General features: G+C 40.8%; 2 protein-coding genes and 1 long non-coding RNA gene across 4 annotated transcripts in view; 1 reads left to right on the top strand and 2 right to left on the bottom strand.

Moving 5' to 3' along the window:
• The window catches only part of skic3 (SKI3 subunit of superkiller complex), a 29,628-nt gene extending 18,762 nt beyond the window's left edge, over positions 1-10,866 (bottom strand). Inside the window, exons 1-19 of the mRNA XM_017451427.3 lie at positions 10,771-10,866; positions 10,431-10,523; positions 9,129-9,272; positions 8,297-8,388; positions 8,139-8,214; positions 7,640-7,783; positions 5,713-5,811; positions 5,506-5,614; positions 5,139-5,279; positions 4,486-4,587; positions 2,865-2,989; positions 2,669-2,755; positions 2,468-2,571; positions 2,248-2,374; positions 1,935-2,114; positions 1,722-1,846; positions 1,382-1,632; positions 666-768; positions 371-553 (exon numbers count right to left, since the gene is read on the bottom strand). Of these exons, the coding sequence (XP_017306916.1) occupies positions 371-553; positions 666-768; positions 1,382-1,632; positions 1,722-1,846; positions 1,935-2,114; positions 2,248-2,374; positions 2,468-2,571; positions 2,669-2,755; positions 2,865-2,989; positions 4,486-4,587; positions 5,139-5,279; positions 5,506-5,614; positions 5,713-5,811; positions 7,640-7,783; positions 8,139-8,214; positions 8,297-8,388; positions 9,129-9,272; positions 10,431-10,523; positions 10,771-10,836 (2,351 nt within the window). The 5' untranslated portion in view covers positions 10,837-10,866. The remainder of the gene's footprint in view (positions 1-370; positions 554-665; positions 769-1,381; positions 1,633-1,721; positions 1,847-1,934; positions 2,115-2,247; positions 2,375-2,467; positions 2,572-2,668; positions 2,756-2,864; positions 2,990-4,485; positions 4,588-5,138; positions 5,280-5,505; positions 5,615-5,712; positions 5,812-7,639; positions 7,784-8,138; positions 8,215-8,296; positions 8,389-9,128; positions 9,273-10,430; positions 10,524-10,770) is intronic.
• Positions 10,867-11,077: 211 nt separating this feature from the next.
• On the top strand, positions 11,078-23,843 carry nol6 (nucleolar protein 6 (RNA-associated)). The gene is made up of 26 exons (XM_017451436.3): positions 11,078-11,255; positions 11,474-11,686; positions 12,253-12,369; positions 12,485-12,667; positions 12,883-13,051; positions 14,074-14,205; positions 14,307-14,470; positions 14,804-14,924; positions 15,514-15,572; positions 15,677-15,778; positions 15,882-15,997; positions 16,347-16,524; positions 16,827-16,949; positions 17,029-17,177; positions 17,286-17,355; positions 18,613-18,753; positions 18,854-18,971; positions 19,479-19,633; positions 20,214-20,377; positions 21,150-21,302; positions 21,382-21,479; positions 21,592-21,716; positions 22,591-22,680; positions 22,760-22,960; positions 23,319-23,420; positions 23,506-23,843. The coding sequence occupies exons 1-26, from the start codon at positions 11,211-11,213 to the stop codon at positions 23,653-23,655; spliced, it is 3,438 nt and encodes a 1,145-aa protein (XP_017306925.1). The 5' UTR covers positions 11,078-11,210; the 3' UTR covers positions 23,656-23,843.
• LOC124626179 (uncharacterized) overlaps positions 12,575-24,425 on the bottom strand; it is a 34,530-nt gene continuing 22,679 nt past the window's right edge. For both annotated transcript variants that reach the window (XR_006980864.2, XR_006980865.2), the window contains exons 2-3: positions 12,865-13,110; positions 12,575-12,681 (exon numbers count right to left, since the gene is read on the bottom strand). This is a non-coding gene — a long non-coding RNA (uncharacterized LOC124626179). The remainder of the gene's footprint in view (positions 12,682-12,864; positions 13,111-24,425) is intronic.

The raw sequence follows: 24,425 nt of genomic DNA, 5'->3' as shown, positions 1-24,425 counted from the left end.
GCATAAACATATTTAAGATCACGAGTCGATAAAAGGACTTCGCCATTTTTCAACCTAATCATTATGTAATGCCTCCGTAGCGTATACAGTGTACGCAATTACAACAGATGATCATTCGATACATTGTCTTGTACAGAATGAATAACAGAAGCCCCAGTGACTCAACTCACCTTTAACGGAAGTCAAAGAGGAGTTATTGGGGCCATGAAAAATTGTTTGTCTTAATCTCGAAAATATTTAATTCCCCAGCGAATTGATCCGCACCTGATCCGTCACGCAGGAGGTGGTACCAACCAGCGAACAGCCAATAACAGTGTAAATGCGCACATGACTATATGAATGAGGTGTGCGTGTATGTTGGGAGACCCACCTCTCCCCAAGACTGAGCAGCTGTTTCTGGTCCAGTGTGTGGTTCTTATCTGAAGGCTCTGTTCCACACAGTACACCAGGCACCAGCACACAGATTCGGTTTGGAGAAACAGAACTGCATTTTGTACAGGCATCTCCCAGCAACTTCCACAGACATGAGAGATCCGCACGCTTCTGCACTGCCCTGTAGACACATGACCGATGACAAAGTCAGACGTTATTAAAGACAAAGTCGATCTGATTTTTCACCTCCTGTATAACGATACCGAATGATAAAATATTCTCCGAAATGTCACCTGAACAAATACTTAATGGCTTCCTGTATAAGGTCAACTGCTCTCCCATCCAGGTAGTCCTCCATTGCTGTTTTAGCCATGGCCAAAAGACATTCTCCAAGTCCTGACCAAAAGAAGAAAACAACATTTATTTAGCATCTATATCTTGCTTACTTAGTCGGTCTGGGTGATATAGGTAAGAATTGAACGATATATATATTATATATATATATATATATATATATATATGTATTTTTTTTTTTAAAGAATTTCATTCAAACATGTTCCTAGAGGCTTGAGCATAAAGCATTTCAAATGTATTTATTCAAGGTTAATGAAACGAACCAGAACAATTAAGAGATGATGTACTACAAACCAGCCTGGCCGCAAAAACGGCTAACGGGCTTACTATCTAATTAAAAGAGCGGTATAAATCACATTTCAAATCAATTATTTTCTAGTCAGCACTTTGTCTTCATTTTGTTTGTCATGTCAGATGTTCCTTTCGCTGCATGATAGCGGGATGTCAGGCCTAATTTGACAGATCTGCGCTGGCCCAAGTCCAATACAGAAATAAAAAAAAAACACATATGGCAATTTATCTTCATTTAATCTACTGTATCACAATACAAGTGTAATGAATACAAAATTATCATTTTGCTAAATCTGAATAAGAATGTAATCATCAGGACCTCTACATTTTTAAAAATAAATAAATAAAAGGAATAGTCACCCACCCTTCAGAGCTGGCACGTACTCTTCGGTTTCTATTATCTGCTGGTACTCCACTGCCGCCTCTTTGAACCTGCCCAGAATCTGCTTGATGGAGGCCATCTGGTAGAGGCTGTAGATGGAGCTGGGCTGCAGCATGTGGGCCTTAGCAAAAGCTTTGAGAGCAGCTGTAAAGCTGTGGCGGTTGCGGTAGGCCTCACCTAAACACTCCCAACACACCCAGTCTTGAGGGTCAGCCCGCAACGCTGCCTGCAGGCTGTAGAACAAAAAAAAAAACGTTCAGGAATATCAGCTTCGTCCGTCTTCGACATACTTACATGAGGTGTTAATAGGAACGACGCGTACTCTGCGGTAGCCTGCGCATGCTGTCCCACTTTAAGATGATACAGGCCTCTTCTCATCCAGGCCCATTTGGCTGAACCAGGAGTTGCTATCTCTGTCACTGCCTGAAGAACTACTAAAGCGGAGTCCTAAACAATAGACAGGGTTAATAATTACACCATATCAGCTCCTCAATAAGGGTAGAACTGTGAGAGGCGGGACACTCCGAGCACTAACCATGTCTCCCTGCTCCATGCTGAGGTCTACAGTTGCCGCTCCAGCCTCTGCATCAGTGGAGTCCAGCTCAAATGCTTTCTTGTAGCAGCCTCTAGCTCGGCCCTGGTCTTTGGCCACCTCCCTATAGTAGTGACCCAGGTAGCGGAACACAGAGCCACGATGGGAATCCAGCTTGGCAGCCTAGAGGTGCAGTGATGAGGAAATGTAGTCTAGTGAGCTATACGTTAAATGATTACAACAGGTTGGATGTAATCTAATTCAGATACCCAGTGTCCCAGTGCAAAAAGAGGGCATGTAACTAAAAAGACATCACCTTCAGCAGATGAGTGTGAACTTTGCTCCTGTCCCTCCGGGTCTCTTCCCCCATGTCCCAATAAAGCTGCCCTAGTAGGAAGTACAACTCCCCACTGTCTGGCCTCTGAGACACAGCTTCAATAAAACTACAAGACAGCAAATATATACGTAAATGTGTGTACAAACTTTATAACGTACAGTACGTTGAGGGAAATTGAGAAAAAACGATAAAAACGTACCATTGCTCTGCCTGCTGGTGTTCCTTTTCAGCTCTATGTGTCAGTCCCTTTATGGTTAAACCTTCCACAGAGCCAGGATGCGAGCTCAGCAACTCGGAAGACACCTTTAAAAAAAACATGCAGTTTTTTTTTTGTTTTTGTTTGTAATTCCAGGACATACCGCTAATAAAATGGGACACGGTACGTATTTACAGGATGTACCTGAAAGGCTTCTTCAAGCTTCCCCTTCTGTAAATAGGCTCTACCCTTCAACACTAACAGAGCAGGATCGTTGCTAGCGTCTGGCATCTGAAAAATAGAAGTTTTATGTCACGCAACAAATATATGGACCTTCTGGAAAGCAGAACAGAAGGCCATGGAGTCCAGGGTGCGTCTAATTCAACAGTCAGTACTCCACCTGAGAAAGGATCCCCAGAGCTTCATCTGCACTCTGCTCTGTTCCAGCTCTCACCAGCGCCTCCAGCTTTACTCTGATCAGCTTCTGGGTCCAGTCTTCACTAAATCCTGCACACCCCTTCAGCCCTGAAACACACCCAAGTTAAGACTGCTTTTACTTTACCTGCACAACTCGCATTAAATGCAGATCGGGTGTGCTTTCAAGAACCGTTTTTATTTCATCATCAGGACCATGACTGGATGAAATGTAAAATACAGTGCTTTCAAATGCTTTGTGTTAGGCTTTTATGAAATACGAGTTCATTATGGTTGTATATTGAAGCTGTGATGTTGATTGGCACTTCGCTAAGCGGCATCTACACTACCGGTCAAAAGTTTGTGGACACTCGACGGAATTGTTTCTCATGATGTTAAAAACCTTTAGATCTGAAGGTGTATGATTAAATGTGTGAAATCGGTGTGGTGGACAAAAATATAATCGTGCCGACATATTCCTCTTTTTAATTAGAAAACGAACATTTTATTTACAAAAAAAAAATATTTTTTTAATGGATGACTCGGAGCGAAATATTCGGAATAAGTATTATATATACTTATTATACATACAGAGTAGAAATATTCAGCCAATAAATGTCCAGTGTAAGTGGGAACTCCTTTAATACTGTTTAAAAAGCATCTCGGGGAAATTCCTCAAGAAATCGGTCGAGAAAACGCCAAGAATTCATTTCTGGAAATTCTAGGCAAAAAGTGTGTTTACTTTGAAGATGATAAAATACTAAATTATTTTGATTTATTTTGGATTTTTTATCACAACATAATTCCCATAGTTCCATTTGTGTTTTTCTAGAGTTTTCATGACTTTATTATTATTATTATTATTAAATGTGAGGAAAAATTTTAAATAAAGAACGAGTGTGTTTAAACTTTTGACTGGTAATATACTTGCTTCCACAAGGGTGGAAGATTGACGATTTAGAAATCAGTTTTCTTGTGAAATAATACATCCGAAATTACACGGAAAAGTATTAACAAATAAGGGGTCGAATTTCACCCGTACCATCAAGTCCTTCTGCTTGTGAAAGAATACAAGGTCTACAGATTCAGTGTACAGATTTTACTCAAACAGGCAGCAGCCTGACCAACTAGCAATCAGCGTAGATGACAGAGAAATAAGAGCTCAGTATTCTCCTGCATTTCAAGGAACTTTCAATGAAAATATTTAGTGTGTATGCCCCACCGTATTGATTATTTCCAATGTAAACCAACCATGTCGGTCATTAGGCTATTAGCATTCTCCATTTCACAGTAAATAGCTAATGTATTTGCCTCAATTACATGCTTTTTTGATTCTATTTGTTTGGCACAAACCAGTAATGAATTTAACATGTATTATACAAACACTTTGGACTGCTTGGAGTTGCACATCAGCACATTAGGATTATAGAGAGGTCACTCTCACATTCACAAGGAAAAATTCTCCCTGAATAACTTGCATATTAATGTCTATAACTCGTGTGTGTATATTATATATATATATATATATATACACACACACACACACACATATTTTCCTTTAACTCCAGTGAGATGTCATGAGTGAGGAGCTGTGAGACAAGTTGTACCTTGGCTGGAGGACAGCACACTATCAGAGTATTTGTGCATTTTCAGCTCAGCCTGAGCGAGACTGTACCATCCAATGACACTGGAGCGCATCCGTCGCAGTCCTGCAGACAAAGCCACAAACATACTTCATACAAATAACTCTCTGTTTATTATCAATGTTCCCCTACCCTTCCCAATATGAGGCAATGAACACTTTTAACACCAGTAACTTCTGTTTAAGTGGGTGCAAGTGGACATCCATCCATTTCCTGTACTTCTTATCCTACACAGGGTCATATGGGGGGGCCTGGAGCCAATCCAAGAGAGCTCAGGGCATGAGGTGCCAAACCATCGCAAGACACAATCACACACATTCGTACACTACGGACAATTTGGAAATGCCAATCCGCCTACAAGCGCATGTCTTTGGACTCGGGGAGGAAACCGGAGGAAACCCCCAAAGAACGGGGAGAACATGCAAACTCCATGCACACAGGGCATTCAAACCCAGCAAATGTGCTAACCACTAAGCCACTGTGTCCCTGTGCAAGTGGACATTTATAGGTTTTTGTTGCTTTTCGTACAGCCGAAACATAACCAAGATTCACGCGTTCATATTCTACCACACAAACAATTACATTTTATGGCCACAAGGGTTTAACCTTATACTAACCAAGACCAAAGCTCTTGATAGCATCCTCATATTTCTTGTCCTGGAGAGCTTTTTTACCCAGACCAAAGTGGGCCAGTGAACTGACCGGGTCCAGCTCCAAGAGACGAGTGTAACAGCTAACAGCTTCTTCACTGCAATCATCTACCATCAGACACAAAAGCAACAATCTCAGTAAGGATTCAGCACAGGTTTATCAATCATTAACAGCATTTAACTTTATTTAACTTTAATGAATGTTTTAATGTTTCATGTTTGGACTCTTTGTGAAGAAATTAAGCACAATTTCTTTTTTATAAATCTGCCTGAAATTGTTTTATCTACTTGGGGTTATTGCCATGCAAAGGTTTCAGTCACTGCTTTGCTTTACCTAAAAGTAAATAATGCTTCCCTAGAACTTCCAGAGGATATGAGTCTTTTGGGTAGAGGGACAGCATGAGATCACACATCTCCTTCATCTTCACCACTTCATGAGGGAGCTGGCAGAGAAATTACAGGTTTACTTACAGGTATACTTCACTGAATAACCAATACCTAACATGTCTAAAGAAATATTACTGCAAAAGGTGCTACTTACTTTTGACAGGCATTTAATGTAATCTTGGGTGAGTTGTTTATGGTCCTCACTAGGCACATGTTCTGTTAGCTGAAGAGCTTTTTCAAAAGCAGACAGGAGCTGAAAATTCAATATGGATATTTTGTACACGCACATACTTAACTACAGTTCCCTCCGCAAATATTGGCACTCTTGGGAAATATGAGCAAACAAGGCTGTGAAAAATTCTCTTTATTGTTTAAGCTTTTGATCTTTTGTTCAAAAATATTCACAAAAATATTCTGCTCTTATGGATATCAAACAATTGCAAACAAAGCACAGGTTTATCCAAAAAAAATATTGTGGTTAAATATAGGTGTGAAACAATTATTGGCACCCTTTTAGTCAATACTTTGTGCTACCTCCCTTTGCCAAGATAACAGCTCTGAGTCTTCTCCTATAACGCTGATGAGGTTGGAGAATACATGGCGAGGGATCTGAGAGCGTTCCTCCGTACAGAATCTCTCCAGATCCTTCACATTTCGAGGTCCACGCTGGTGGACTCTCCTCTTCAGTTCACCCCACAGGTTTTCTATGGGTTTTAAGTCAGGACACTGGGATGGTCATGACAGGACCTTGATTTTGTGGTCAGTAAACTGTTTTTGTGTTGATTTTGATGATGTTTTGCATCGTTGTCCTGCTGGAAGATCCAACCACGGCCCATTTGAAGCTTTCTGGCAGAGGCAGTCAGATTTCCATTTAATATCTGTTGATTTGATAGTCTATGACATGTATCCTAACAAAATGTCCAGGTCCTCTGGCAGAAAAACAGCCCCAAAACACTAAAGAGCCTCCAACATATTTACCCGTGGACATGAGGTACTTTTCCATATGGCTACCTCTCTGTGTGCACCAAAACCACCTCTGGTGTTTATTACCAAAAAGCTCTATTTTGGTTTCATCTGACCATAGAACCCGACCCCATTTGAAGTTCCAGTAGTGTCTGCACACTGAAGATGCTCGAGTTTGTTTTTGGACGAGAGAAGAGACTTTTTTCTTGAAACCCCTCCAAACAACTTGGGGTGATGTAGGTCATTTTGATTTGTAGTTTTGGAGATTTTCTGATCCCAAGACGCAACTAACTGCTACAATTCTCCAGCTGTGATCCTTGGAGAGTTTTTGGCCACTCGAACCGTCCTCTTCACAGTGAGTTGAGACAGTATAGACGCACGTCCAATTCCAGGTTGATTCATAACATTTCCAGTTGACTGGAACTTCTTAATTATTGCCCTGATGGTGGAGATGTACATTTTCAATGCTTGTGCTGTTTTCTTATAGCCACGTCCCATTTTGTGAAGCTCAACAACCTTTTGCTTCACATCACAGCGATATTTATTGGTCTAACCCATTGTTATGGATGACTAAGGGAATTTGGCCTATGTGTTACCTCATATTTATACTCCAGTGAAACAGGAAGTCATGGCTGAACAATTTCCTGTTCCTAGTCACCCAGGTGTACTAAAAAAAATGTGAAATAATCAATGGGAATATACTTCAAATATATTTTTCTCATATGAATTCATAGGGGTGCCAATACTTGTTGCACATGTGTATATTTAACAAGGAGATATTTTTTTTTTTTAATAAACGTGTGTTGTTTTTGCAATTGTTTGATATCCATGAGAGCAGAGTATCTTTTGTGAATTTTTTTGAACAACAGATCAAACGTTTAAACAATAAAGCCAATTTTTCACAGGCTTCTTTGCTCATATTTTTCAAGGGGGCCAATATTACTGGAAGGCACTGTACATGAATATGTTCCAATAAATGGGTTCAAAAAGGTTAAACTGTTGGCCAGAGAATCTTAACGAGGTAGCAGTGTTTTTTGACTTAATCTCTACCTAGATCATCTACCAGAATTTCGAATCAAGACAGTACTTCCTGTATACACGATTTAATAATAGCTCACATGTTGCTGTGTCTCATTGTCCTGCTGTTCCACTGAGCCCAGGAGCAGCCTGATCATTTCTCTCCATAGCTCAATCAGCTCGAAGGTCTCAATCCCATCCTCTGCCTCTCTCACCTGAATGAGGTGCCGCCACACCCTCGCCACCTGCACGTCACAGACAAGACATTGTGGTTGTTTGGTACAAAATATTCATTACAAAGGGACAAAAAAATAATTGTGATTAATTGTAATACATTGCTGAAAGTGAGTGTCGATTTAAAGCATTCTCTAATATAAAACTACCCACAATCCATCAGTGTTTCTCAATGACAAAAATATCAAGAACAGACCTGCACACTCTTCAATTCAAATATTAAAAAGCTGAAAGTCTGCCATTTCCAAATCCATATCAGGATAAAAGTCGGAATTTCCTTTTACTGAACGGAACTCGTACACTAACCGTTTTTGTATTGTATTTCTAACTAGAACCTCATCAGTTATCTGACTCTCCTTCCCATACCTGTAAGTAGTTCTTTTCCGTCTGATAGATGTCCACCAACTTCTTGCTCACGTCAAAACATTTGACTTTATCCGAACTGAAAACACAGACAGTTAAAGCGACACGAGGAAATAAACGTTAAATAATAAAAGCTCTACGTCTTACCCAGGGATACTCACGTTTCATATAACGTTATGAGTTTTTGATAGATTTTGGGCAGCTCGGCTTTGAAGTCTGCTTGATCGCTTTTTTCATACAGGTTTGCAAGGCCCTGTAAAAGAAATCCATAAGAAGATTCACTGTTATGCATAAAAATGTGTTCAACGCACAAAAGATCTGTGTACACAGGCTTTACTTTGCTGGAGAAGTAACAAGTCTGTCCCGCATTGACATACAGTTCGTCTTCGTTATGGGACCGTATACAGTTTTACACTATACAGGCTAGGTTTCAGTGCAATTTCGGCTGATGTTTTTCTCGGTCACTGATGCATCCTTAACATGACATCAGCAGTGACTGAGAAGATGCATGTGAGACAGAGCAGGTGTAATGAATGTCACCAACGTGGATTATGTACTCTTTCATCCTTCTCCCCAAAATGTCTTTCAGGGAGAAACTAAAAGTAGACGGACTAAGCACATATTGTTCAAGAACAAATTACACAAAACAAGAAACGACAGGACCGTAAATGTAGTGTTTTTGGTTTAAACAAAAGGGTTACAAACACAGCCGATTATCTGACTTTAAGTGTATGTGTGTGTGTGTGTGTGTGTAATAGTTTGCCTCACATCATTCTAATTATGCCATCAATGCACTCTTGTGATATAATGCATTGCTCACTCTCAATAGCTTCATTGTTGAGCTACTGACAAATATTTGATTTTAACTCGTTGAATTTGTTTATATTTCTTACCGTTTTTTTAGGAGTTGCTACACGTATCGGGGAAAATGTTGGATCAATGTAAGATAGTAGGATAATATATGAAGCTAGTATTGCAGTATTTAGAACCAACCTGCCATGCAAGCAGCTGCTCAGGTTCGAGCTCTGCAGCTTTTCTGTAGGCTGTCTGTGCCTGCTCAGGCTGCTCCAGCTCGCTCGCTGCAACTCCAATGAACACCCAGGCATTGTAGTTATTCTTGTCAAGCTTCAGAACAGCCTTTAGGAACACACACATATATATTTATTCATTTTGCACAATATGCACTGTGTCATTAAAACACTATGACTGTGGTGATAAGTCATCACGTGGATCATCAACACTGGTGATAAGTCATCACGTGGATCATCAACACCGGTGATAAGTCATCACATGGATCATCAACACTGGTGATAAGTCATCACGTGGATCATCAACACCATGGTGATAAGTCATCACATGGATCATCAACACTGGTGATAAGTCATCACGTAGATCATCAACACCATGGTGATAAGTCATCACGTGGATCATCAACACCATGGTGATAAGTCATCACGTGGATCATCAACACCGGTGATAAGTCATCACGTGGATCATCAACACCGGTGATAAATCATCACGTGGATCATCAACACCGGGGATAAATCATCACGTGGATCAACAACACCGGTGATAAGTCATCACGTGGATCAACAACACCGGTGATAAGTCATCACGTGGATCATCAACACTGGTGATAAATCATCATTTGGATCATCAACACTGGTGATAAGTCATCACGTGGATCATCAACACTGGTGATAAGTCATCATGTGGATCATCAACACTGGTGATAAGTCATCATGTGGATCATCAACACTGTTGATAAGTCGTCACGTGGATCAACACTGGTGTTAAGTCGTCACGTGGATCATCAACACTGGTGATAAATCATCACGTGGATCATCAACACCATGGTGATAAGTCATCACGTGGATCATCAACACCGGTGATAAGTCATCACGTGGATCATCAATACTGGTGATAAGTCATCACGTGGATCATCAACACTGGTGATAAGTCATCACGTGGATCATCAACACTGGTGATAAGTCATCACGTGGATCAACACTGGTGTTAAGTCATCACGTGGATCATCAACACTGGTGATAAATCATCACGTGGATCATCAACACCATGGTGATAAATCATCACGTGGATCATCAACACTGGTGATAAATCATCACGTGGATCAACACTGGTGATAAATCATCACATGGATCATCAACACTGGTGATAAATCATCACATGGATCATCAACACTGGTGATAAATCATCACGTGGATCATCAACACTGGTGATATATCATCATGTGGATCATCAACACTGTGGTCACTTCTGGGGGAAATGTCTCACCTTGCAGTGTTTCAGAGCTTCTTTAAACTCCTTGTTTTTGATAGCGTCTCTGGCACCTTTTAGAGCCGATTTGACTTCTTTACTTGACATTGTCTATAACAACACAAGGAAAATAATCAGTGTCATCAGACTGTGTGTAAAAATCTGTAGAACTTATCTGCAGAACGACAACGACATAACTTTATTCACTATTCGCTGTATCATTCAGCTCACTGACCAAAAAAAAACAATTAAACTAAAACAAATATACATTTCTAAACACCCCCCCTCCCGCGCTCTATTTATTTCTGACACGCTAAAAAACTAACTTAACATAAACACATTTGTATTTCATTCTCACCACAGTGCACAGCTGCTTCCGTGCACAATTGCAGACTGCGCATGCGCCACACCATGATTCCGTCATCAATCAGCGACGACTGTATATCGCAAAAACAAATAAAAAAGATGTAATTTTTACACGCGTTTAAAGCAGTTGTAATAAAATACATTTTCAAGCTTTTCTGAAACATATTTACTGCTAATTTCCCGCGCTTTAAAATAAAATGCAGCTCGTTGCAGTCTCAAAGAATCTTGATTGTAGGCGGGACTAATATTTTTACACCAATGGTAAACGGAAAATAAGGATAATGGACCAATCACAGTTTACAACACGACAGCGCTAGTTTGTGTGCCGCATGTTCTCCATGTGAGAAGTTCCAATTGCAGGGGTTACCTGGCATCAATCAATGCATTGTTTTGGATTTTATTACAAAGTATTGACTTTATTCACGGATTAACATGAAGAGAAAAAATACTGCAAAAGATGAAGATCTGGAAAATAAGGTTTGATACTTTTATTTCTTCCCATGTACGGTTTTTCTCTAGTTTAGTCAGCTAATACTAGTGTGCATGATTACTTGGTGTTTTCCCCTGCCTCATCCAATCGATATTACTTTATAAAAGGCTTGTAAATGGGATAGCAGTTATACTTTTATAGGATTATAGGAACATTACCCTCTGTTGTTGTGCTTTTCTGACTATATGTATTGACTGCATCACAGATGGAAACATTGCACCCATCAGAGGACGAAGAGGAAAGTGCAAAGAAACCCAAAGGATCCAAAAAGACAGCAAGTACACCACTTGGGGAGGATGGTGTCCTTCGCCCACTGAAACTCTCTAAAGGAGAGTTGTACAAAGCCCCTACTGTGGAGGAGCTCAACCAGCTGAAGGAGGCAGAGAGTCTGTTTCACTGCAGTCTGCTCAAAATGCAGGTTAGCACAGCTTTCGGATGCTTTTGACGGTCGACCTGTTCTTTCATCCAGAATTTACAGCGAGAATACATGTGCGCAAAGAAGTCGCACCATCGAATACCATTTTTAGGATTGGGGGTTTTAAAAAAAATCAATTGGCCATTTGAGAGACATTCATTTGGTCCCAGTTTGAAAAGTTGGTTATCTTAAGTCACATTTTGGTGTGGAAATTCAGAGGAAGTGCAAAAGTGTTGGTCTCACAAACTATCTACGCCGTCCACTTATGAGGACAATATCTTTCACTGAGAAATAGCAGCACATGTCACGATTCTTTCTGTTGGCCTGTATCAAACATAATCGGTCTGTTAATACACTGCCATAGTACACATGTTAAAATGTTAAAATAAACAATACTTGGGGTTTCAGCTTGTTGTGTTGGTGTGAGCTGTTCTAATTTAAGAACTTTTTATTGTAGTAAGGTTGATATTACAACTTGCTGTAAGTGATCTGGTATTTATGGTACTTTACTGGTCATGCATGTAACATGAATGTGACCTTCCTATGTTTTTATATTATTTGGCCCGCAGATGGAGGAACTGCTCAAGGAGGTGGCACTGAGTGAGCGCAGGAAGAAACAGATGGATTCCTTCATACAGCAAATCACTGATCTTCTGAAATCTGTTCCTGAAACTCCAGTAGTGGAAGTCAGTACCCAGTGTTTAGAGCTCTGTCTGTCGGAGCCAGACTTTACTATTGTTATTCTTGAGTCTTCATGTCGTCACCGTATTCGCTTAAGCTGCTTTTTTGTCTTTTGTCTAGTTGTCAGACTTGTCTTGGTTATCAGAGTCGGGAATTGATGTCCCATTCGTCCTGGTTTCTGAGGAGTCTAAGGGCAAGTTCCACATGGAGCCACCTGACTCTGTGGACATGATTGGGAGTTATCCTCTGGGAACTTGCATCAAGCCAAGAGTTTCTGTTGATCTGGCGGTCACGATTCCTGCTGTAAGTTGTAGTTCCTGTTTAAAAAAAAAAAAATTCTTAGAATTAATGAAAGGATTCTCATTTTAACAATTCGATCATGTAGGTCATGCACTCTTCTTAGAATGTGAAGCTAGTCTACTATAATGCTCACAATAAAGACCAGGATGATCACCACTTTCTGTCGTGATCATTTCAAGAAAATTCATAAGTGCGCTTACGTTGCTTTTTCTTCTCAGAGCATCCTGCACCCGATGGATAGCATAAACCAGAGGTACTCTCGAAAGCGAGCTCTGTACCTGGCAGGACTGGCACAGCACCTTTCCACCTCTCCGTTAGTGGGCCCACTGCATTATTCATGCCTCCATGGCAACCGGCTCCGCCCACTCCTGCTTGTCACACCTTCAGGTAGGCTCTTTCCTCCACACCCTCTGATGGTAAAGAGAGTTCTTTGGAAGTTTGTTGGTCTGTTGTAAAGTCAGAAAGCACAGCAAGGTACAAGTGTGCCGATTATTTAATCTTATTGAAAACTGCGGGAATGTGAAGTGCAGACATTTTTGTATATTTATGTGGCTGCATCTGAATGGCGTTCTAGGGGTATGTAAGTGCAGTGCATCTAAACCTGCGTAGTGAGCAAACGCAGGGAATAAGAATCTATTTGGGATTTCGCCGATATGAAAGATGGATTATGGGACACAAAACAATTGTAACGAGATATAAACGTCATATAATAAGGTAAATTCAGCAGCAAGAAAATAAATAGTGTTTTTTAAAAAAAAAAAAAAAAAACTAACAGGTTAGTGAAAATTCTTCCTTTTTTTTTTTTTTTTTTTTTTTTTTTTTTTTTTTTTTTTTTTTTTTTTTTAAACAGAAGACTGGTCTGACTCGACCGATGACTAATAGCAACTGGGTTTGTTGAGTCCCCAGGCGAAAAGGGGTAACTAAATTCAGTATGGGTATTTTGTTATGGTGTGGCTCAGTTGGCAGTGGGATTAGAGATTTTAAATGCACCATGGCATATCGCACTATGGGGATGAAAAATGTTTATTTGTTGTTTTGTTTTTTTTCCCCCCTCCTCCTTTTCTTTGGATGAAATCTGAATTTCATCAGCTTCATGCACACTAGGTAAAAATGACAGAATTTTGACTTTTCCTTCTTTGTGTGAAGATCACCTCGGCACCCCTGCATGTGTACTATATAATATCTGATCCGTACCTGATACGTAGTTAGGTTAGTGATTTGCTATTGTTGCCTCGTTTATATCGGGGAGGAGCATTGTTCTTTGGTCACTTTCAGAAGGTTGACCTGTTTAGACTAGTGCCAGGTATACTGTAGACCAAGGTAAGGTGACTAACAACTTGGACTTGGTGTGTGAATGTATCCGTAAAAGCATTAAGCCACGTTATACAAAGCTGACTGTGTGCCTGTAGGTAAGGACAGCAACAGCATAGTGTTGAGAATTCACGCCATCCCACCTCCGGACTTCCTCAAACCAAGCCGCTTCCATCCGCAGAAGAACAACATCCGGACAGCCTGGTATACTGGCCAAGATGCTGCGCAAGGTAACTTTTTTTTTTTTTTTTGGAGAATGAGTCAGCATATTATGTTCTTTTTACTTGAAGCCTTTAACAGTTTGTTGTGTTTGTTTGTTTGATTGTTTTAGGAAGCAGTGAGCCTCCTACTCCTCAGTATAACAGTACGGTAGTGGGGGATCACCTCCCTCGCTCACACCTGCAGTTCCTCAGTGTGCACTGTGATCAGTGCCCTGCCTTTCGAGATGGTGTGGCTCTGCTCAAAGTGTGGCTCAGACAGAGGGAGCTAGATCAGGTAAGTAAAGTCTTGTGAGTGTGTGTATGCTGTTGTTAGCCTCATTTGTTTTAATAATAATAATAAATACATTATAATTAAGTATTATGTAACCATGTCACAGAGAATATGCAAGCCTCAAGAGATGAGTTTTTAAAGAACTTTTGAATCTTGAAATGGTTTCCCAGTTGCAGATGTGATGTGGAAATGAATTCCATAGCTTAGGGGAAATGTGATTTAAAGACTCTTCCTCACGTGCTGCTAAAGTTCATGTCTGGTATTGCTAGTAGACCTGCTGAGGAGGATCACAGTAAATGGGGATTTATTATTATTTTTTTTTTAATGTTTCTTTAGGGTGCTGGGTGTTTTGGAGGATTCTTGGCCTCCATGCTGCTGTCTTATCTTCTGTCCACACATAAAGTGGGTAAATCCATGAACGCCTACCAGCTGCTCAGAAATGCACTGCATTTCATAGGTAAGTCCGTGCTTGCTACGAGTGGCCTGTTTTTCTTCAGGTTTGACACTTACGGTTTTACGTGTTCGATTCAGTGACGGCTGGTCGTGATATTAGTTCAGAGGGCTAAAATCCAACATTTGTCAATAGCTCGAAAAAGAACATTTATATCACAAGGTCTCACTGATGGCATAATAAGAAAGACAAACTATTATACACACTTAGAAAGATAGGCAGGCATTTGCGTCTCTGTGAGCAGTGCTGTACTGGACAAATACCATGTGTCCTCTGAAAAGCAGCCATGGCAAACAGACTTATGGTTCTGTAATTTGATTGGACATCCGGTCTATCAGTCTATCTCTACTTTTAGTTTCTCTTCCAAAGTCATGTAAATAATCCACCTCGTTCACATTCATTACACCCGTGATTGAATTGGACATGCAGCTCGTCAGTCATTGTGGAGATCAAATCAAGAGGACGTTTCAGCCCCTGCCTCGCTTCTTCAGACCATTCTGTATATATTACTGTGACAAGCGTGGCCCTGCTAGCCCATTTATACCAGCCTCCACTGATTACACTGATTTTTTTTTTTTTTTTCTTCCCCCTTCAGCTTCCACAGACTTGACTGAGAATGGTATTACCTTGGCAAAAAACCCAGATTCAAAAGCAGTGAGCAATCATCCCTCTAATACAGTATATTATCTATATTGATCAATCTTTCTGTTTTCTTCTCTTTGCACTATGAAGTAAATGCCTCTCTCCTTCATCATTAGCCTTCTCTGCCTGAGTTCCAAACTGCTTTCCAAGTGGTGTTTGTGGATCCCTCTGGCCACCTTAACATGTGCGCAGACATGACGGCTTGCACCTATAAACGGGTCAGCATTTTAAGAGCGTCGTTCTGAATGTTTGCGTATACATGGTATCAAGAAAATGACCTTCGTGTTCTTTGTCATTTAAAGCGTTCTGATTGGTCCACAGATCCAACATGAGGCATCTCTGTCCCTCCAGTTCTGGGATGATCCCACCCTAGATGGTTTCCAGGCTCTACTTATGACCCCCAAACCCATGCTCAGGACATATGACAATGTCTATCAGTGAGTGTCCGACCATTTAATGAATTAACTCTTTATTGATCACATATACATTACAGCACAGTGGGATTGTTTTCTTCGCGTACCTCGGCATGTTAGGAATCTGGAGTCCGAGTGCATGATACGGCGCCCTTGGAGCAGAGAGGGTCAAGGGCCTTGCTCAAGGGCCCAACAGTGGCAGCTTGGTAGTGCTGGGGCTTGAACCCCTTGACCTTCTGATCAGTAACCCAGAGCCTGGCAGTGCTGGCTATCTGGCTATTTCATATTATCTCTGGAGCTCCTCTGGCACTGATGGCTAATTTGCTTAGGTTGTTATTACGTTCAAGCTAAAGGTTCTGTGTTTTTCCCTCAGACTGAATGATTTGGTGAAAATGCAAGCCGCCTGTAAAAAGCTGAGTCTCCTCAGCAGTCTCATGGACCACAGCGGGAACTACGTTCTTGCTGTGCTCCCCTTCATCTTGTCTCTTCTGCAGCGAGGACTCTCGGACAGGATCCACCTTCTGGCTTACTCTCTTCCTCAAGACCCTGAGGTGAGGACCACGAACGTAAATTATGCATAAAGAGCACATACAGGTCCATTTTAAAAGAAAAAAAAAGAAATGTATTCCCTTGTTATTGTGGATTTTTATTATTTTTCTGTTTGGTGGTGGTTGTTTTTGTGTGTTTTTTCCCCCCTCCTCTCTCTCTGTAGTTTGTATATGTTGCACATTGAATGATGGACATAACCTTTCAGCAACCATCACTAGTCCCTCATGAACATTATGGCCTGATCTTTCCAACATTATTTATGGTCTATATAATGTCATATTTGTTTCTCTCTTGTTTTGTGTAGTGGTCAGTGTATGGTGAACCCCCTATGCACAAAGACCAGCCGCCTGTGTCCATCGGACTGCTGTTGAACCCTGAGCGTGCGCTCTCGGTTCTGGAGAGAGGACCTGCAGCAGATAGCCCTGAGGTAAAACTAAGCAAATTATTCCTGTAGTGTGCGTTAAATAAAAGCGTTTTACAGAAGGTAACCCTTAGCTCTTGTGCAGGCAGCCGAGTTCCGGCAGCTGTGGGGTTCTCGTTCAGAGCTGAGGCGCTTTCAGGATGGAGCCATCACTGAGGCAGTGCTGTGGTCTGGGTCCTCCACCTGCCAGAGGAGGCATGTCCTGCTGAAGATCATCACCCACTTATTGGAACTGTATGTCCACAACAGCAGAAAGAGATTTTATTTTTTTAAATTAATTTTTCATTTTTTTTTTACAAAGTGTGCTATATGTGCTACTACATTTGTTTCCTCCTTCTTTAGTCATGCAGATATACCAAAGTCATGTGTTCGGTATGTGGGAGGACAAATGGATGACGTCATTAAAGTTAAGGTATATCTTATGATTGTGAATCATATGTGGATGGATGGATGGATGGAATGTTTCATTGATGGATGGACAGATGAATTAGTGGGTCTATGGATGGGTTTAGTTGTTGATGGATGGATGGTTTAGTTGTTGATGGATGGATGGTTTAGTTGTTGATGGATGGATGGATGGGTTTAGTTGTTGATGGATGGATGGGTTTAGTTGTTGATGGATGGATGGTTTAGTTGATGGATGGATGGGTTTAGTTGTTGATGGATGGATGGGTTTAGTTGTTGATGGATGGATGGTTTAGTTGATGGATGGATGGGTTTAGTTGTTGATGGATGGATGGGTTTAGTTGTTGATGGATGGATGGTTTAGTTGATGGATGGATGGGTTTAGTTGTTGATGGATGGATGGTTTAGTTGTTGGATGGATGGGTTTAGTTGTTGATGGATGGATGGTTTAGTTGATGGATGGATGGGTTTAGTTGTTGATGGATGGATGGGTTTAGTTGTTGATGGATGGATGGTTTAGTTGTTGATGGATGGATGGGTTTAGTTGTTGATGGATGGATGGTTTAGTTGTTGGATGGATGGGTTTAGTTGTTGATGGATGGATGGGTTTAGTTGTTGATGGATGGATGGGTTTAGTTGTTGATGGATGGATGGGTTTAGTTGTTGATGGATGGATGGATGGGTTTAGTTGTTGATGGATGGATGGGTTTAGTTGTTGATGGATGGATGGATATATTTGTGGATGGATGGATGGAATATTTCATTGATGGATAGACAGATGAATCAGTGGCTCTATGGATAGATTCATTGATGGATTAATGGATGGATACGTTATTTGATGGAAAAATGGATTCATGGGTATATGGATGGATTTGTGTCCACATACTTTTGGCCATAAAGTGTATACATTGCTGGCTCATTGGTAGACATGTGGTTGCATATATGGATGGATAAATCCATGGGTGGGTAGACAGGTTGAGTCAGTTTTGGATGGATGCCTGCGAGAGAACAGAATAAGACTGAAGGACGATAGCAATCTAGCACAAACGTTAATAACTGCTAGTAGAATAAATATTAATTAGTCAGAGAAAATGCAGTTGTAAATAAGTAGAATTTATTTTTACGTGTATTGGTTGTGGTATAATACTATTACTAATATTAATAATGATGATGTTTACAATAGTGTATTGTTCTTTGAAGTCTTGCATGTGTTGTGAGTTTTCGGGAACAATACACTATTAATTTTATTATTGCTGTTGCTCAGGAGGGCAGAACGGGAGAAGAGGAGAGTCTGAAAGTGGTTCAGTGCTTCGATGATCTAAGCAGGAAGCTGTGGAAGCTGGAGGGTCTGCCTCTATCCATCACATCAGTGCAGGGTGCTCACCCAGCTCTCAGATACACACAGGTTACCACACATCCACACCTCTGCGTTACTCCTTGCACTACTGCTTGAAATGTACAGTCACTTCCTTTACTGTGTTTTAATGTGCCTTCTCCCTGTATAGGTGTTTCCTCCTGTCCCAGTAAAGCTGGCCTACTCGTATTTTGATAGGGAGAAGACTTGCCGTGCTTTGGTTCCACAGAAGGACAAGCCTTGCCCTTATTATATAACTCCGATAAAAGGTAAGGTAGATATCTTTTATGTCCACGTCAAGAGTTAAGAAATCATAATGGCAATATTTTAGCCTGGTTGTTGTTGTTCATAAGTTTCAGACCAAACCAGCACAAGAACATTTTCAGGAACGTTAAGCATGTTTCCAGCAAAGAATCCAGAGTCGGTTTTAGTTCTTGAGCCATATTTAGTGGCAATTCTTAGTTCCTGCTGCGGAAAAAGTACTACAGACCTGTAACCGCTGGATTTCTGTAACCGCTGGGTTACTGGTCTGGTTTCACCTAGTTGTAATAATTGTACGGAAAGCAGTACAGAGTGATTAACACTCTTCCTCTGCGGTATCTTTCTGTGTTAATCTAACCAGTGATTTAATAAAGCAGCATATTCGAGCAACAAAGCAAATCGGAATCCTTTAGTTACTCAAAGTTCATTCATCTGCGTGGAAACGCGCCTAAAGACAACATACTGTGTACCTATAGCGCTACAGGTTTTCTACGTATTTGTCGTTTTTTCATTAGTGATCTGTCACATGGAAGGGAGTGGAAAGTGGCCTAGTGACCGCTTAGCAATCCGTCATATTAAAGCAGCCTTCCACATCCGGCTCGGAGAGCTGCTGAAACAGGAGCACGGCTACACGTGCCGGCCCTTACCTACACACCTGGACGTGTGGAAGGTAACGTGTGTGTTGCATTGTATTTCTATTAGCATTATTACGTTGTACTTCTGTATTATTTTTGTTATTACATTGTATATGCACTAGAAAATTTTGCATTAATTAAAAGGTTTTATTTCCTCGATTTCGGTTGCATGTAAGGTAATGGAAAGGCAGCTGTAATGAAAACCATTACTATTGAATCTATGGTTACGGGTGAAGAAAACGGGTGGAGGCATGTAGTTCTGTTATGATTGAGGTGGAGCTAATTTTTTTTTTTTTTAAGAAGAAGAATGTAAACATAAAACTGAAATGAATGGGATTCAGTGTATGGAAGCATCATGAAGTGCCAATTATAATGGGTCTAGGGAGTACTAAAGCCTAATCCATAATTAAATGGCGTGTTTCATGAAATAATATGATTATAACAGGTCTAGAATCCCCCTTAAAACACAACCTACACCTTTTAAGATTCCCTTTCTATATTTCTATGAAGAGACAAATTGGAGGTGACTAACAAAGGTTTTGTCATCGTTTGAATTATGGAAGTTTTTAACATAATTGAGCTTAAATGTTTGTTTTTTTTTGGACTTCTGTACAGGACGGACTGGTGTTCCGCATCCAAGTAGCGTACCACCGAGAGCCGCAGGTGCTGAGGGAAAGCGTGACCGCCGAGGGCATGCTGATTCAGCGAGATAATGCAGAAGCACAGGCACTGGAGCTCGAGACCCAGCACAAACCCTTCCTCACCAGCACCCTGCATGGGTACACCATACACATGCACTCGCACCATTGTAGTTCTTGCAACCACAAAGACCTCACACTTATGTGCTACCCACTGCCTTAGCACTTATTATGCTTACAACGCTATGCATCGTGTAGTCCCGATACAGTACTGGGCAAATATTTTAGGCGCATGCAAAGAAATGCTGTAGAGCAACGATGCCTTCAAAATAATGAAATGAAATGTTTACATTTAAAAATAAATAACTAAATAACGTAAAGAGGAGTAAACAGTAATAAATGAAATGAAAGTCAATATTTGGTGTGACAAAGAAATAAAAATAGTAGGCTCGGGTAGAATTAGTGCAGTCTTATAAGGAAATGAGCAAGTTTTATTGAGCATCTTGCAGAACCAGACACGGTTCTTCTGCGGACTTTGACTGTCGCTCCTTATTTTTGCAGAAAAAACCAACAGCCTTCATTGTCCTGTGTGTTTTTTTTTTTTTGTTTTTTTTGTTTTTTTTTTGGGGGGGGGGGGGGGGGTCTTAAAAGTGTCTCTTGCGTAATATGCTGCTTTCTTTACTGACGTACAAATAGTTTTCTTTTAACATTTAATTTTGTGCTGGAAATCTAATGTTTGGGAATCTAAAACGTTCATGGACCCGATCATGTAGACGTCGTAAATACAAAAATATTAAACAAAAAAATAGGGTGCCTAAGACTTTTACACAGTATTGTAAGTCGTTGAGAAGTCGTATATGAAATGAATCACTGAAGTATTATCAAGTCCTTTGTATGTGGTTCGTGTTGTCAGACTGCAGCAGCAGCAGCCATGTTTCAGCGCAGTTTGCCGTCTGGCCAAACGCTGGCTGGCTGCACAGTTCTTCAGTGGGGATATAATAGAGGAGGCAGCTGATCTGCTGGTAGCCTCGCTCTTCCTACAGCCGGCTCCCTTCACCCCTCCGAGGTAATCATTCCACATACTCTCCCTGTTTCTCCGTATTCTGCTTTTCGCTGAAGATGATATTGATCGTCTTTTTCTTCAGTTCTCCTCAGGTTGGTCTCCTTCGCTTCCTTCATCTGCTCTCCACTTTCGACTGGAAGAACAACCCTCTGGTGGTCAACCTCAACGACAAACTCATAGGTCAGCACCGTAAAAACCTAGATTTACTCTTTTGCTGTCTGGCTTTAGTTTTCATTCTTTTCTTTTTTTTCTCTTTTTTTTTTTTTTCTTTTCCCCTTCCTCTCTGCTGTAGCTTCGGACTACACCGAAATCAAAAATCACTTCCTGGCATCGAGGGAATCTTTGCCCGTGATGTTTATCGCCACTCCCAATGATAAGAATGTCTCCATTTGGACCAAAGAGGGACCTTCTGTTCAGGTTTGTGAAGAAGACATTAAAAATGCATGTGTAATGTTGTGGCTAGATCTATAATAATCAAATAATTGTAAAGATAACATACAGTCCCCTCCGAAACTATTGGAACGCCAAGGCCAATTCGTCTTTTTTGTGCATTACACCAAAGGCATTTAGGTTTGAGATCAAAAGGTGGCTATGAGACGAGAGTTCAGGATTTCAGCTTTTATTTCCTGGTATTTACACCTAGGTACCTAGAACCTTCTAGTATCAGACCACCCAATTTTCAGGTGAGCAAAAGTATAGGAACAGATTAGTCTTGAAGTAAATAACACCTAATATTTGTTTGCATATCCCTTACTTACAGTAACTGGATCAAGCCTGTGACTCATTGACATCACCAAATTGTTGGGTGTGGGATAAGGTTAAAGACTGAACCCAGATGAGGAGCATTTCACCACCTGATGAGCAGACTGAAGTGAGAAATCCTTCAAGACAAACACCTGAAAGAAACCAACAATTTGGTCATGTCAGTGTGTCGCAGGATCAACGCAGTTATTGCAAGCAAGGGATATAAAACCAAATATTAAGTGGTGTTTACTTCGACTTATTTGTTCCTATACTTTCGCTCACCTGAAAAACTCTCCTCATATCCATCTTTTGATCTCAAACACCTTTGGTGCATAGCACAATCAAATGAATTGGCCTTGCCGTTCCAATACTTTCAGAGGAGACTGTAAGACACCAAAATTTAGGCACATTTTTGGCACCGAGATGTTTTGTCTGAAATTAATCAATAACTGTGATTTCGGCCATTTTTCAAGAGAAAAAACACAGAAAATTGACACTTAATTTTTATTTTTTTTTATTATGCCTAAAATGCATCTTTTCTCTGTAGATGCTCCAGCGTGTCGTGTTGGTTGCAGCAGAAAGCCTGCGGGTACTGGAGGCCCAGCTCATCAACCCCAACCAAAAACAAGACATCCGGGTTAGTGTTATTGCTACTAATCTTAAAATCGGAGTTTATCTGATTGATCAGGGGTTAGTATAGTGTTTCTCTGTTTCAGGTGGTGTTTCGACCCCCGCTGGAGGCCTATGATGTTCTGATCGACCTCAGACCTAAACAGGTCCCCATGCTGTCCAGAGCTGTGGACCCTCCTAATACCACCTGTCACCCAGGCACCCTGGATGGGGACGCAGTGAGCTCAGGAGGGGCTTTCCCTGTCGTGGATTTTGATCCTGTGAAACTGTATCTGTCTGAGCTCAGGGTTGGTTCCTTATAGTCCTTCCTGTTACATGGCAGCTTTGGTCAACAACCATGAATCAGTGTTAAGGTTCTGATAAACCAAAACAACTGTCGGATGTGGTTTTAGCAGTGTGTACCGCATTGTCGGCACTTGTCGAGCCTTTATTGCTCCAAAAGATGATGTTAACAGATTGATGGATAGATTAATGAATTAATTAATTTTTTCATTCTTTCCATTACTAATACTTCCTGTGAGGTATTTCCTTTTACTCAGGCACAAAAATATACGTTCGTGTCCAACCTCAAGTTTATTGGTACTGCTTCTGAACCAAGGATCTGTTCTCCTTCACTGATCACATCGTTTTGCAATGTTCTCTCAGGATGCATATGGGGATCTGGCGCTATTTTTCAACGACCCTTATGGAGGAACCGTGATTGCAGTGCTGTGGAAACCCAAAGCTTTCCAGCCTCAGCCGTTCAAGGTTAGTACGAAATGCATTTCATTCCGAAAGACCTGTGTAGTAATTCTGTCTGTTACAGTGTAGCCCACTTTCTGTCCTCCTTTAGACTTCTCTGATGAAAGCCAGACGAGTGGACGTGACTGAAGATGTGGCAATTACTGTCCCTAACATAGAGGCCATTGTGCAAGATTTCCGTATCATTGGGGAGGGCCTGGTCCACAAGGTCGAATTAAGGACTGAGAGATGGGTTGTCTGAATTGGGAAGATCCTTCAGAAGAGCATCTGTGTGCTATGGAATGTTTTTGTTGTTATTTTTGTTTTGTTTTTAAGGATATAACATTTTATGTATATTTCATACAAGTTCTTTCTTGAGCTAAAATGAAGAGAATGAATGAACATGGATTTTTATGAAAAGATGTTCAGTTAATAATAATGATTACGTGATCATCGTGTGTGGCTGATTTTGTTCATTTACTCGAAGTAATCATCGGCATGGTAGTTTGGGGCTGCAGCAGGGGTTTGGGGTTCCTATTAACAAATGCATTCAAATACTACATTATTTAGTTGGGGGGCGGTTGAAGAGAACAAAAAAAAACTTCATAAAACTTGTAATGATGATTATAAGGGGATTTGTGTTGGGTTTTAATGGAAACTGTAATGGTCCCTGTGAGTCTCTACTAGTCATTTCTTGCCTTCTATTGGGTGCATGTTATGTTTAGAGGATACCATTAAGGACCGGTGTCCTTAATATGTCCTACTATGTAATGAATACCCTTTGGTAATGGTTAACAGCTGATGGTGTGTAATGGTATTTGTAGTGGAAACCATTAGAAATGTTGTGCTGGTTTCTAACCCCCCCAACCCCCCCCCCAAGGATAGCAGAGATTCTCAAAGTGGGTGGTGGTAGTGGTTGTGGTTTGAATTAGTTTAATCCGAACCTCAGTAACTTAAAAACGAGTATGCCTATAAATAATGTTATCTTGTGTCCCGTCGATGGACAGGAATAGTTCAGGAATAGAAGGCTCT

Source organism: Ictalurus punctatus, chromosome 22, assembly GCF_001660625.3.
Source record: "Ictalurus punctatus breed USDA103 chromosome 22, Coco_2.0, whole genome shotgun sequence".
NCBI classification, from domain to species: Eukaryota; Metazoa; Chordata; class Actinopteri; order Siluriformes; family Ictaluridae; genus Ictalurus; species Ictalurus punctatus.
This window is presented reverse-complemented; position numbering and strand designations above follow the sequence as displayed.

Excerpts from the sequence above, each read along its gene's own strand:
- nol6 (XM_017451436.3), top strand. The coding sequence starts at position 11,211 with ATGAAGAGAAAAAATACTGCAAAAGATGAAGATCTGGAAAATAAG. Across the intron at positions 12,370-12,484 it reads CTGAAACTCCAGTAGTGGAA|TTGTCAGACTTGTCTTGGTT; the intron begins GTCAGTACCCAG and ends TCTTTTGTCTAG. Across the intron at positions 15,573-15,676 it reads AAAACCCAGATTCAAAAGCA|CCTTCTCTGCCTGAGTTCCA; the intron begins GTGAGCAATCAT and ends CTTCATCATTAG.